Consider the following 14,475-nt stretch of genomic DNA (forward strand, 5'->3'; position numbering starts at 1 on the left):
CACACGGTCACACACACAGGCAGGCACACACGGAGTCTCGCACGGAGTCACAACTCACGCACACGCGGCCCCGCACCGAAGCCCGGCAAGCAGGAGCTGTACACGTGCACATACCTCACCGCTACAGCCGTGCACACGTGGGGGGGGGGGGGGTAAAGTGCTGCTTGTGAGCGCCTATTAAACGTCGGAAACGGTGCACACATGGGTGGGTGGGTCAAGCACCACGCCCGGCCGCCTTTGTCTCCCCAGTGCTGGCTGATGTTTACACACGGCACCGGGTGCTCATTTAATGCTAATTAGACCACACACCACGACTGTGTACAACACCGGGCATGGAACCCAATTATATCGAGCATTGCAAGCGAATGCGTCGATTATTTCATCTAAAAATGGCTGTGTGTACGATGTTCAAGGTGAGGACATCTCGGTCGGGATTTTATTCAACACCAAAGACAGATCCCATGTGCCCTTTACAGGCTTTAAGTGATGTTAGCGAGCACCTAATAAGGCCGACAGGGTCTACGACGGGGTGGGTGGCCAGTGCCACGCCTGGCCGCCTTTGTCTCCCTAGTGGCGATGGTTCCGCACCAGGTTCTCATTTGAGGCCGAGTCGACCTCGGGGAGGACCAGGACCGGTTCAGATAATCGTCACTGCTGTTGGCCATGAGCTGGAATCGAACTGGAGTTGTCGGATCCGTAGCTCTGCGCATTAATTGCTGCACTGCCGTTCCCCCACATCCCTTCCCGAACGCTGGAACCTTCTAGAAGTTCCTCGAAACCCCCACCACCCCCTCGTGTCTCCGCCAACTCACTGCCTCCTCCTCCACGGCTTCAATGTCATAATAATCCCCGTGTCCTCGCCTAACCTCAGCGTGGCCCAGCGACACCACAATGGAAAATTTGTGTCCAGTATCTGGACACGTGGGCCAGCGATTACCAGTAACTCATTTATGCGTTTTTTTACGGGACAACCCTTACTAATTAGCTGTGTCGGGTGGTTGGTGGGTTTAACGACATTTTTACGCGATCTGACCCAACATTTAGTTTTATTACGCGCAAATTCTCTACCCTACCGAATTCCACGTTTCTCGTCTCAGCCGAGTCGGGCGTAAACCAATGCTGGTGGGAGACTACCAGCGTCGTAGAGGCCAGGATCCCCTTCCCTCTCCGATACATAACGGGGTTCCTCCTCGTTGGACGTGAAACTATACAGAACGCAACGCAGAACAATGGTTAACAAAACTACAGCGCCCTGCTGCAGAATACAATACTCGGCTTGCAACACATTCGGGCAAATAGGCATTCCCTTCTTACAGTGGCGGATTACGCGAGTGCGGGGCCTGTAGCATTTGTTATAAAGGAGCCCTAAAAACACATTAAAACATGTTTAACTTGCACAGTAAAGTAATTGTATATTTTCATTAGCTATACAGCCAGACAATACAACTCGCTAACCTTAAACATCCAGTCGTTCATAAAAGTTGAAGGTAGTATATAGTACTAAAGTGCAAAATCACTGAACTGGAATTGATAGCTTGAAAGCATTTAGCGCGTGGCCCTTGAAAGTACTCCACATGTCGCTACTGTTGCTACGAGGACAATCCGGCAATTGCCGCCTTGTCTACGACAGGTGTTCGCTAATCCGGCGCGACAGCCGCCTTGGTGTTGCCACGCGACCCAGCGGCCACACTTCCGCTGGGATGACGACTTCGCTGCAACTCAGACAACGGAAGCGACGCTTCCGTTTGTTGTCTGGCGTTCGGGTGACGTTCAGGACCCCCCCCCTCCCCCCCCGGGAGGTTTGCCGCGTGGAGGAGAGGAGAGTTCCGTGCCGGAGGCTCGCCACGTGGGGGGGTCAACCAAGGAGAGATCAGCGTGGGAGCGCACTGCGGTGTGTTCGAGGACTCCAGAGGGTAGAGTACCACTGATGGACCAGGCTACTACTGTAGTGATTTCCAGTGCCAGATGATGTTCAAATACACAGTATAGCACTCTAGAGTCTAATGTACTCTAAAATTCAGTACATCGTTTCTTTAAGTACAGATCACTCTTAAGTGCTGCAAAGTATACTGTGTAGAACTCTTACAGTCCACGCGTGATACTCTGCGGCATACATACACGATGGCAGGACAGGGACCGCGTGCGGACACATTCCAGTCACTCCGTGGGGGTTCGGACGTTCCGCCTCTTGATGTTGGAGTGGGGGGCTCCCACGTGGGCCCCCCGCCACTGGCCACGTCGGAGCGGAGCTGCTTAACGGAGCGACTCTTCGACTCGTGGAGAGACTACCTGGGCCTGGGTGGTCTCCTCTCCTCCTCCGTCCAGGTAACACGCAGGGCATTTGCTGCCATCTTGTCAAACAAAAATTTCCCTCCCTCCCTCCCCACCGATTGTTTTTTTGTTCAATATTGCAGGGGAATTTATTTTGATAAGCGAATACTTTACATGGAGCGTTTTACATGTAACAGGATAGTGTACGTACATCGGTCCGTTTGGTGGGGCCGTGCTAATTTGACCATACTTCGCCTTTGCTGGTCGGTGCGGTTTGGTGATGTGCGCATGAACAACAATGGCGCTGCACGTGGTTGCCCAGCTCGGTGGTGAACACAGCAGCAGAGTCGGAGGTCTCAACGGGAGTCGGGAGGATTTCGGTCAAGGGAAAACACTCGATCAGTTAGCTTAATTTAGTCGATATTGATCGACCATTCATCGAAGCGTCGTTCCATCACCACGCAGGTGGGCCAAGGGGGCCACGTGGAGGAGGAGAGGCACGAGAAGGAGGATGCACACACGGGCACCGGAGCCCTGGGGGCGGGAGCCGCACTCCCAACAACTCCACGGACCCCCGCGGGACCCCGCGACCGCTTCTCGGAGTCGGCCGCTGCCGCGCAGCTGCGACGTCAGGGGCCGGGAGAGGCCGACGACAAGCGAGCCGTGGGGGGGTCCCCTCCCCCCCCTCCCCTCTGCTCCTTCTGCCTGTCGAACGGCGCGACCGAGCGGGTGTACGGCTCGCACGACCTCCGCGACACCGCGGGCCGCGTGTCGTGCCCCGTGCTGCGCGCCTACACGTGTCCCCAGTGCGGCCAGAGCGGCGACGTGGCCCACACCCTCAAGTACTGCCCCCTGTCCCAGGGCAAGGTCCTCCCGCTGCACACGGCGCGCAACTCGTGCGGCCCCAGGCGCCGGCTGCCCCCGGGGTCACGCAGAGGGTCTTCTTGTCACGCAGAGGGCCTTGGGGGGCACCCCGGGCCTCGCCAGGGAAAAGCGGGCCTGTGATGGTCGGGGTGATGTCCTATGGGTTACTCAACGCGGGCCCGACACATTTCACGGTTGGAACGCGTCCCATGCATGTTACGTTTGTCAGGTGGGTTGGTGGTGGGGGAGGGTGGTGGCACTTTTACTCGTGTTTAAACATGATCCAATGTTAACGATTGGTTTGTTTATATTATTATGAAGTCGAATGTTGCTCATCGGGACCTAATCTGCTCTCAACGTGGGGACCCAAATCGGGAGCACAAAACACGTTGTACTGCAATAAAAAAAATCAACCAATTAAAATTAAGAAATGTAATTACAATTTAAATAAAAACTGAAAAAAAAACTTTGTACTGCAATAACAAATTTCAACCGATCGAAATTAAAATAAATCAATTACAATATAAAATGAAAACGTAAAAAAAACGTTGTACTGCAATTGCATTTTTCCTAAAGGCGTTTGTGTTGCGACAGCCACTCGTCATTGCGGTGTTGAGTGCTGCTGCACAGTGCTTGGGAAGACAAACGCAGTGTCGGTCACTCGTATGCGATGACAAAGCACATGCGTGTGCATGGTTTTTCTCCCTTTTTGCCAAATGACTCGCGAAGACCACGTGGAGATAAGCAGACGGCACCGCAGACAGCAGCACAACACGTTGCATTAATCGTTATTGTGATTTGGGACAAGGTAATAAAATGTTCATGTTAACTCACGGGGAGTTTGCGTTGTCAGATTTTAGCAGCGTCATTTGGCCTGATGACTGCTTGTATTGCGATCAAAACGTCGTGATTTATGTAATTTATTTCTAAATACGTGAATTTACCGAAAGAACCAAAGAGTATGGATTCCTGCAGTCACGAAAGCTTCAAATCCGATACGAATCTCAGAAAAGGATTTTCCCACCCCTGTATTGAACTCTTGACCCCATGAAGCCTGGCTCACTTTTGCCGAAACCCTAAACTTTGAACTTAAACCTTCATCGTTTCCACCCCCCTAGACCCCGACTCCACCCCAGGGTGCAGCATGTTCTTGACAATACTTCACCACACAATGACCAATGCCGCCTGTTCGTGAAAATACCGACCCGGGAGATGACGCGTGCAGCGTGTCACGCTCGGTTTGATTAATAAAGTGATGGGCACGGTGATCGATATAAACACGACATCGATTACTGCACTTTTGCATAAAGCGTCATCAGCCATGGTCAATCCACTGCTGGATGAAGGCCTCGTTGAAGCTGTCTCTTCCCTGAGGGATGTGAACGACCCACCGAGCACATTGCCTCCTGCTGCACGCCATATCACTCCATCTCCAGTGCCGTGGTTCCTGAACGCATTCACGAATCTCTCTAAATACCAGGCACTACTCGGTGATTTACCGGAATATCAAGACGTGTTTTTTTTAACGCAGCTATTCGGTTTAGGAAGGGGGGATTTAGATGATGTTAGGGCAGCTGAAACGGTCACCTCTCTAACTTAGTTACATTTAGATACGAGTCATTAAACGTCTGAAACAACGGCTACGATATTAAACATCTAAAACAACGGCTACGATATTAAACATCTACAACAGCTACGATATTAAGCATCTACGGCAACGATATGAAACATCTAAAACGACGGCTACGATATTAAACTTCTACAACAGCTACGATATTAAGCATCTACAACAGCTACGATATTAAGCATCTACGGCAACGATATTAACATCTAAAACGGCTACGATATTAAACATCTGAAACGATTACGATATTAAACATCTACAACAGCTACGATATTAAACATCTGAAACGGTTACGATATTAAACCATCTACAACAGTTACGATATTAAACATCTGATACAGTTACGATATTAAACATCTACAACAGCTACGATATTAAAACATCTACAACAGTTACGATATTAAACATCTACAACAGCTACGATATTAAACATCTACAACGGCTACGATATTAAACATCTGATACAGTTACGATATGAAACATCTAAGACAACAGCTACGATATTAAGCATCTACAACAGCTACGATATTAAACATCTGATACGGTTACAAGATTAAACATCTACAAGTTACGATATTAAACATCTAAAACGGCTACGATATTAAACATCTACAACAGCTATGATATTAAACATCTGATACGGTTACGATATGAAACATCTGACACAACGGGTGCGATATGAAACATCTGAAACGGGTGCGATATGAAACATCTGAAACGGGTGCGATATTAAACCTCTTCAACGGGTGCGATATGAAACATCTACAACAGTTACGATATGAATCATCTGAAACGGGTGCGATATGAAACATCTAAGACATGAAACATTTGAAACGGCGACGACGTGAAGCGCCATTGGCGTCGCGGTCGAGTTGTCGTCCCAGCGCCACGTGGACGAGGGCCGAGGGCTTCTCCTTGTCCCGTCCACGTGGCCGCGCCATCGATCGAGGCCTCAACAACCACCACGGCAGAGGTGTTGTGTTGGAGAGAAACTCCACAACATTCACACTCCGTGCCCCGCCAGTAATTAACGGGCACCAATCGGGCGAAAATCCAGAATTGTGGAGAAATCTTCCAAAAATCTTCCAAAGTGTAGCACGGTACAAGTCGCACAACAAACACCGCGGCGCAGTGCTCTGGGGTCAAGAGTTCACGATTGTCTCGGGCTGTTAAGATTGGCGACTTTATAATTCTAGACTTGAAGTTTTCGTGACTGCAAGGATTCATACTCTTAGGTGTTTTCGGTAAAGTCACGTAGGTAAAAATAAATAATAAAAATAATTGAAATAAATAGACTTTATATTTCACAATTTTGCTTTAACGGAAATGCAACGGCATTAGAATTGCTACCACTGACAGGCGCGGCGTTGCGCGCACCTTGCTACATTTTCTACTACGGATAGTAACGTTCGAGAAAACAGGTGACACTGTAAACGCTTATTTTATTGCAACGTTTTGACCAGCTTTGTTTGGTTTAATACATCGTAACGAATCAAAGCGTTTAATAATAATTAACAGTTTATCCACGTGATGTTAAAATATGTGTGAATAAAAACGGCTAATACCATCCGTGCGACAGTATAGGGAGTACAGTACACAATTATACGAACATTGTTTTAATAAAAACTATGCGCAACTGCAGTATATTATAATTCATTTGAATGATATGAAGAGTTATTGACATGGAATTACATATATAATAACGAGCTTTTAAATCAAACATTTGAGGGAATTTTTTCCCGCGTTTATTCAGATAGGCCGGGTGCTGGATTCGCGGCCTGAGGTGGTGGTGGTAGTTGTTGTTTGTGTTGTTGATTGTTAACAATAGTTAACTCATTGCCTTGTTGCTAGCACAGGAGTAGCAGTTTGTTGTTAACAACGATTGCCAAGTTGTATCGTTAACCGCCCGTGTTAGTTGCCCGAGCTGCGAGCGGCCATGAGCGTCGCCTTGGAGCCGGAGCGCCTCGAATTCTCACAGGAGCGGCAAGAAGGTGACCACGCAGGCCCCTTAATCCCACAGAGCCCTCAATGTCAATCCCACAGGTCTCTCAATCCCACAGAGCCCTCAATCCCACAGGTCCCTCAATCCCACAGGGCCCTCAATCCCACAGGGCCCTCAATCCCACAGGGCCCTCAATCCCACAGGGTCCTCAATCCCACAGAGCCCTCAATCCCACAGAGCCCTCAATCCCACAGGCCCCTCAATCCCACAGGGCCCTTAATCCCACAGGTCCCTCAATCACACAGGGCCATTAATCACACAGGGCCCTCAATGTCAATCCCACAGGCCCCTCAATCACACAGAGCCCTCAATCCCACAGGGCCCCTCAATCCCACAGCTATCTCGATCCCACAGGGCCCTCAATCCCACAGAGCCCTCAATCCCACAGATCTCTCAATCCCACAGAGCCCTCAATCCCACAGGGCCCTCAATTTCAATCCCACAGGCCCCTCAATCCCACAGGGCCCTCAATCCCACAGGGCCCTCAATCACACTGAGCCCTCAATCCCACAGATCTCTCAATCCCACAGGCCCCTCAATCCCACAGGTCTCTCAATCCCACAGATCTCTCAATCCCACAGATCTCTCAATCCCACAGATCTCTCAATCCCACAGGTCCCTCAATCCCACAGGGCCCTCAAATCCCACAGGTCCCTCAATCCCACAGAGCCCTCAATCCCACAGATCTCTCAATCCCACAGGTCTCTCAATCCCACAGGCCCCTCAATCCCACAGGTATCTCAATCCCACAGGTCTCAATCCCACAGAGCCCTCAATCCCACAGGTCTCAATCCCACAGGGCCCTCAATCCCACAGAGCCCTCAATCCCACAGCCCCCTCAATCCCACAGGTCTCAATCCCACAGATCTCTCAATCCCACAGGCCCCTCAATCCCACAGGTCTCAATCCCACAGGACCCTCAATCCCACAGGTCCCTCAATCCCACAGGTCTCAATCCCACAGATCTCTCAATCCCACAGGCCCCTCAATCCCACAGGCCCCTCAATCCCACAGGGTCCTCAATCCCACAGGTCCCTCAATCCCACAGGCCCCTCAATCCCACAGGGTCCTCGATCCCACAGATCCCTCAATCCCACAGGTCCCTCAATCCCACAGGTCTCTCAATCCCACAGTGTCCTCAATCCCACAGGGCCCTCAATCCCACAGGGTCCTCGATCCCACAGGGCCCTCAATCCCACAGGTCCCTCAATCCCACAGGCCCCTCAATCCCACAGGGTCCTCGATCCCACAGATCCCTCAATCCCACAGGTCCCTCAATCCCACAGGTCTCTCAATCCCACAGTGTCCTCAATCCCACAGGGCCCTCAATCCCACAGGGTCCTCAATCCCACAGGGCCCTCAATCCCACAGGGTCCTCGATCCCACAGGGCCCTCAATCCCACAGGTCCCTCAATCCCACAGGTCTCTCAATCCCACAGATATCTCCATCCCACAGGGTCCTCAATCCCACAGGTCTCTCAATCCCACAGGTCTTTCAATCCCACAGGTCTCTCAATCCCACAGCTCCCTCAATCCCACAGGTCTCTCATCCAGATCCCTCTCCAGGCTCCCTACTCTTCAAGTTAGGATTTAGCCGACAGACGTGGGTAGATGAGCAGTCGGGCAAACTACACAGTCAACCACCATTTCCCCGTCTGCGTGAGTGCAGTCAAGGCCGAGATAATGAACACCACGGAGAGGCTGGCCTCCGTGAGACAGGAGGTCCAGGTCGTCCAGCAGGAGCTGCTCGAGAAGGTGACATCTCCCCACCCACATATCTCATCGTGGCCGCACGAGGCCAGAGTGATGGCCTAAGCCGTGGCAGCCTTTACGTGGCAATCGCCATCGTCAGGCATGAATTGCATACTTCTGGATGAAGGCCGCATAAAGCGGTTTACCCCACTTGTGATACAACAATCCATCTCATATCTACAGCTGGGTGAAAGCCATCCATCTCTCATGGTCTAACGATGCAAGAATCCATTTAGCACCTACACGTGTGCCAACATTTTATCGTGCCATGCTTGACGGTCCACAGAGGTCCTCTTGGGCGTGTTCGCACCAGTGGCTGCCACTGCGTTCGTCTCGACCACCGGTCATTATTGATTGTATTAATGTGTCTTTGCCCAAGCGCACTATTTTTTTAGAACTGCTTTTTGTGTTTAGTTTGTTGACCTTCCCCCGCACCCCCGATTAGCACGATTGGCTACGTATGGTGCGAAAGAGGTTCAAAATACATTTAACCGTGAGTCATTTCGATTTCTTAAACTCCCGTGTGGTCTCTAATCAATGTGTTCTTCCTGTCTCAAAGCAAATGCTCGCGGAGTGTGATGCTCCGATTTCAACCAAAATGTGTACATTGACAGTACACGGTGATAGAACAGGATCAGTGACATTTCATGTATAAAATTAGATTCAAATTGCAGCGACACACTTCGTGAATGTTCCTTGTTGGTGTAATTAAAATCATGCGGTCCACGCATTTTTTTCTTCAAGTTGTTTACCTTTTCTGTGTCAATGTTCATGTTTCTGGTCCATGTGTATGTAATGTACATAGTGTTTTTTTACGATCTGAATTTTCATTCCGTACACAATCTATTTATAAGAATAGTTTTTTCCCCCTTTTTTCTGGCAATAAAAAATAACACCTTTTACAAGGAGTCATGTCTGCATTAACCACAATACATGTGGTCAGAATGCAAACAAAAAAACATACTCTGATAATATATGCATTGTCTTTCAAACTGATTGGTCCACACCAGAGACAGCTTTCTTTTGAGCCTCGTCTCAAACGGTGTTAGACCAGAAAAAATGGGAAGAGACCTATTCTCATATTTTGGTACTGGCAAAGGAGGTCCCATGATGTACAATCTATTTAGTTAATATATAATTACAGCCTCTGTACACAGCATTGTTGTCGTTATTGTGTTAAAGAACCAGCAACTTGAGGAGGAAGACCTGGAAAGAGAGTTCATTCGAGTGCGAGAGGAGGTGTTGGCTGCATTTGAGCAAGACCTCCTGACAGAGATCAAAACCCTCAACCAGCTGACGGTGAGAACAAAGCCGCAGACCACTTGTGAGCAAGCTGACCCATAGCACGGTTGGCATGTGCCCTGGTGCTAGCAGTGGAATGAGGCCCCCTATCTCGGAATTATCTTTATTTATACTTGAGGAATCCGATGAGCTATAAAGCTCTTTTTCACAGATGTCCAGTAATTTACTTTAGCCTGGCACCTAGAGCCCTCTGACCTATTGGCTCCTGTGCAATTGCACCGCCTGCACACTTAATAGCTATGCCACCGCAGCAAATGACGACCAGCGCACTAAGGCTGTTCACGGATATCCCTAACAAGCTTATTTGTGGATGGTTCGTGGCCCATTAACACGAACTGACGGTGTTTTTATTTACAACATAGCGCTCTAAACGCTATAAACCAGGCGTGGGGAACCTACGACTCACAACTTAGTTTTCATATGGCCCGTGACTTCATTTCACATGGCCCTCAATCACATGAGGCCTCCCACTTCCAAACGACCAGGAAACAATATTTTTCCGTCAGTACAAGCATCTTAGCAGCACTAATCTGGTACTAGAGGGGCTTTTTTTCAATGTGGAAACAACACTTTTCACACATTCAGTAAATGTAAATCATCATTTTTCGTGTTGTAATTTGATAACGCTAAGAAGGTGAGCGTTGAAGTGCGGTTGTTCGTCAAAGGTATCTGAAAGTCATATTTGGCCATCGGTTCCCAAAAAGGTTCCTCACCGCTAGCTGTAAACAAACTCGATAAAAGCACTGCACTCCGGTGTGTGTGATGGAGCCACGGGGGCACGAATTCCCCACATGGTGCCGCGTGTGCTGCTCCCTCGCATGGTCTCCAGGCCGAGCATAAGCAGAGGGCGAGCGAGGAGAACAAGCGATTCTTGGCGGAGCTGAGCGCCTTCACGACGCACCACTGCATGTGGGGCCGTGAGGGGCGACGCTGCATTGAGAGGGAGCGTCTTGCTGTGGTGGAGGAGAGCATCTCTCAGCTGACTGGGGGTAACAGCTGGGTTAACAATGTATTACTACAAGTTATGTGCCTAAGTTTAATAATTTTGATTTGTTTAAATTTTATTTCTACAATTCATATATTGTATTTAAAATCTTAAACTGTAAATTCCAAGGTAAAAAGGAAAATGTGTTTGGCATCAGGCATGGGTGGTGGTAGAACAGTAATGGGAGGGATTGAATATCCAAATATTGGACCCCAAAACTATCTCAGCCCCGGGGCACCCCTTAAACTTAATCAGGCCCTTGTAACGATAAGGTCAAGTAATTGGGGGCACCGACGATGCATTGATTCTTTGATGAGTATTGATTTTTACGATCACGGCATTTGCAATTATGCTGAGAAACGGGAAGGGGGAACACATTTTTCAGGGAACATGTGCACGTTAGAGACATCATATTGACCGTTAATAATAATACACCACGAAATCATAATTCGTGTTGTTGTGGAGAATTTAATTACAAATTAAATAAGCACATAATATGCCTGCTTTTGATATCTGTTCCTCCGTGTGAAAAGAAAGCACATTTTCCACATCCCATCGGCCTCATGGCCTTCTGGAAGTGCATACTTTCAGCAGCATTCAATAAAATAAAATAAAACTCTGGACCGGTCTCAACATCGGGTCTCATCAGCAGAATGTGTACCAAAAAAGCTTTTACTTTTTAAGTCGGACAGATGTATGAAAATTGTAGGGTTGATGGTCGGTGGTCAGACTCAAATCAGCTCACGTAGAGGAGCTACATGGATTTTTGCATTGTGGGAATGTGGGAGATGGCGAGAGCCTGGGGAGGCCTTGATCCAGCAGTGGCCATTGCTGGTGATGATGTTTTGTGTGTGCTTGGCATAGAGCTGGAGAATATCGAGGCTGAGCTTGTGAAGATGGTCCCACTGCAGCAGCAGATTCAGACGCTGACGGAGGAGATCGCTTCCCAACGCGCGCACCTAAGTAGTACGTCTGATAGGACGTGGGTCTGTCTGCACTGTGTGGTGTGGCTCGACCACGTGGTGTGTCTGTTCTATATAGCGCAGCTAAACCGTGTGGTGTAGCCAAACTGTGGAGTATGGAGAAACCACTTGGGATTACTAAACTATATAGTGTGGCTGTTCTGTGGTGTGGCTAAACCATTTGGTGTGATTCTATGTGGTGCGGCTAAACGGTGTGGTGTGGCTAAACCATGTGCGGTGGCCTTTCTGCACGCTGTGGCTAAACCGTATGGACGAGTGTTGATAACGATGACAATAGTGATCTATTCATCGATAATTTCACGAGCCGATCTTTGCGGCTGTAGAAGAAGCAATTGTTCACGTCCGCTGTGCACGCGCAGAGCTGGAGGCGGAGCGGCGCGAGGCTTGTGAGGCGACGGAGAGCCTGCACAGGAAGAAGGAGAAGCTCGGAGAGAAACTCAGGACCGACCCCGAGTTTGTGCGGTGAGGAGGTGGAGACCGATGAGGAGGCGTCCGTGTGCTCGTCTCTTGTTGGGTGGCTGAGAATTCTGTGAGCGTGGTACAGACGTCGACATGTTTCCCCACGTGTGTGGGGTGGTCCGCGGTACGAGAGCCGCTTCACAGCAGCACGAGGCGGGATGCCTGATTGTTCTTGGGAGGAAACTTAACCGGGGTAGTGTCTCCGAATCCTCTTGTGTCTTACATGCCCATCTGTAAAAACCTCTCGAGTCTCACCGCTGCTGTCTGTCCCTTGTTTCCGTGTCCCCCCCACTCAGGCTACAGCAGCAGCTGCAGGCCTACAAGGATGAATCTGCACGGGTCTTGTAATTCCATCGCCTGCCTCCTCGGGCTGCTCAAGTTTTTCTGCCGCGCTGCTGACGATGCAGCTGCATTTATTTGTGTTCACTTAATCCATGCTTGCAATAATTAATATAATGACAATTCCCATTATTTACCCTGGAAAACCTTGCCAGGTCTCAAGACTCATTTTCAGTCGAGTCCTGCTGCATTAGGAGGAAGCTGGGGTACCCGGAATAAAGTTCTATACATAGGTCCACCACACAGACCACATAAGCAGTCTTTATGTAGACTGAGGCCATTGCTGTACTACTACATCCTGGCTGCCTCTTAACCCCATACCTATAACACCTGGTATACATTGGCGGTCACCCAAGTACTATCCAGGCTCAATCCTTCATATATATAGTTCTATAAATGCTGATGAATAGCTGCAAATTGTCATCTCGTGCCTGAATGCGACCATTAACTCGAGATGCGCAATAACAGCAGGCTTATATATTTCAGACAGGCAGTCGGTCATAGGCAGAGGGGAAACGGAAGGAAGGTCTTGAGCCTGGACGTGAACAGGGGCAGGCAGTTACTAGCACGGGCGGCAAGGGCAAAGGGAATTCCAGACTGGGGGGGCAGCAGAGGAGAAGGAGCGACTCCATTCAAGTGTGCAGTGCGAGGTGTCTAACCCTCATTCGCCAGCACAGCACCGTTTCATGATTTATGTTGGTTTACTAAAATGTTAACTCATTGTTAAGTTGCAGCACTATTGAACTGTCAACGTTTGTGTGTGTTAAATGATATTGGTCGCGAAATCCTACACGTTAAACTAAATGAGCGTGTTACACAAGCAGTGACGTTCACGCGTGTGGGTCTCCATTAAATGTTTGATTATATTATAAACCACGATCACGTCTGGTCATCACTACAGCAGGACAAACGACAATCGAAGTAGAGAAAGTGGTGGCAGGGCCTTCACTAGGGGGAGCTGGGCCCTGCACCCTCTGTCCCCCACCCAGGTGCACTCTCCACAGCAGTGAATTACCATTCTGGTGGCCCCGTGCCACAGCTCTACTGCCCCCCCCCCACCATCCCCATCCCATCCGAAAGAATCTGGAGCCGGCCCTGGTGTGGTGACGTGTGGTTAAATGTGCAAAGGCCGCCGAAGGACGATCCTTGGTTTATGAATTCACGCGGACGCTCGACGGACGAGTGCAGCGGCTCTGCCGGCGATTTGAATTCGGCGCGGGGAGCCCTCCCATTGGCCCAGCCACGAGCCGGACCAGCTCTTGATTGGACGAGCACAGCAGCCGTGTGGCATTTGAGTGAACCTGATTGGCTCGACGACCTTTCCCAATTTGGTCATTGAATTGTGAACAGCGCGCGTGGCGCTCGGTTTCGAACCGGGCTGCTCAAGCCGAGGGGACAATGTTGGGGGATGGGGCGACAAGGGGAATTTGTCTAATTTAGAAAGAAGATTCAGTGGGAAGCGTGGAGTTCTGCTGAGCTCGCTACTACGCGTGACTCCCCAAACCAGCTGGATAGTTCCAGAAGAGGGGCATGGCCGGGCCCTGCTGGCAAGATTAAAGTTGGCAAGATAAAAGTAGGCGAGAGAGGGGCTCGGGGCTGTCTGTGGAAATTGCGGTCGTCTCGTCGCTGCCGTCTTTGTCATCGCTCGACGTCGCCACTGCTAGACAGTTAGCCGGCTATCTCGTCAGTCAGCGCCGTCGTTGCTGGGCGGGCAGTGTTGTGTAGGCCGATCGTTTTTCATCGACTCGTTTGCCAACAAACCCTCTGTTTTCATCGACCAAACAGAACTTGGTCACTCTACAACGTTGCCGTACCGAGTTCCCATCGTGGCTCTCAGCAAACCAGTTGCTGTCGATGATTGCAAGCAACAGTTGCCATTCTTAGTTCATGGTAC

At 49.7% G+C, this 14,475-nt stretch overlaps 2 protein-coding genes across 4 annotated transcripts; both read left to right on the forward strand.

Moving 5' to 3' along the window:
* The first annotated feature begins 1,822 nt into the window (after positions 1-1,822).
* LOC133345482 (nanos homolog 2-like) lies at positions 1,823-3,318 on the forward strand. Its single transcript, XM_061556245.1, has 2 exons — positions 1,823-2,325; positions 2,737-3,318. Exons 1-2 carry the CDS (start codon positions 2,122-2,124, stop codon positions 3,274-3,276), a joined length of 744 nt encoding a protein of 247 aa, XP_061412229.1. The 5' UTR covers positions 1,823-2,121; the 3' UTR covers positions 3,277-3,318.
* Positions 3,319-5,726: 2,408 nt separating this feature from the next.
* On the forward strand, positions 5,727-13,448 carry LOC133345486 (myosin-11-like). 3 transcript variants are annotated; one of them, XM_061556253.1, is made up of 8 exons: positions 5,727-5,859; positions 6,675-6,750; positions 8,431-8,516; positions 9,696-9,812; positions 10,645-10,804; positions 11,665-11,766; positions 12,143-12,245; positions 12,539-13,448. In XM_061556253.1, exons 2-8 carry the CDS (start codon positions 6,696-6,698, stop codon positions 12,588-12,590), a joined length of 675 nt encoding a protein of 224 aa, XP_061412237.1. In that variant the 5' UTR covers positions 5,727-5,859; positions 6,675-6,695; the 3' UTR covers positions 12,591-13,448. The 3 variants fall into 3 exon arrangements, with proteins under 3 accessions (XP_061412237.1, XP_061412235.1, XP_061412236.1); XM_061556251.1 differs by lacking the exon at positions 5,727-5,859 and adding an exon at positions 6,004-6,180 and having other exon boundaries at positions 6,616-6,750; XM_061556252.1 differs by lacking the exon at positions 5,727-5,859 and adding an exon at positions 6,107-6,180.
* Positions 13,449-14,475: the final 1,027 nt, after the last annotated feature.

The sequence above is a fragment of the Lethenteron reissneri genome, chromosome 22 (genome assembly GCF_015708825.2).
Source record: "Lethenteron reissneri isolate LAM-NWPU_2019-01 chromosome 22, ASM1570882v1, whole genome shotgun sequence".
NCBI classification, from domain to species: domain Eukaryota; kingdom Metazoa; phylum Chordata; class Hyperoartia; order Petromyzontiformes; family Petromyzontidae; genus Lethenteron; species Lethenteron reissneri.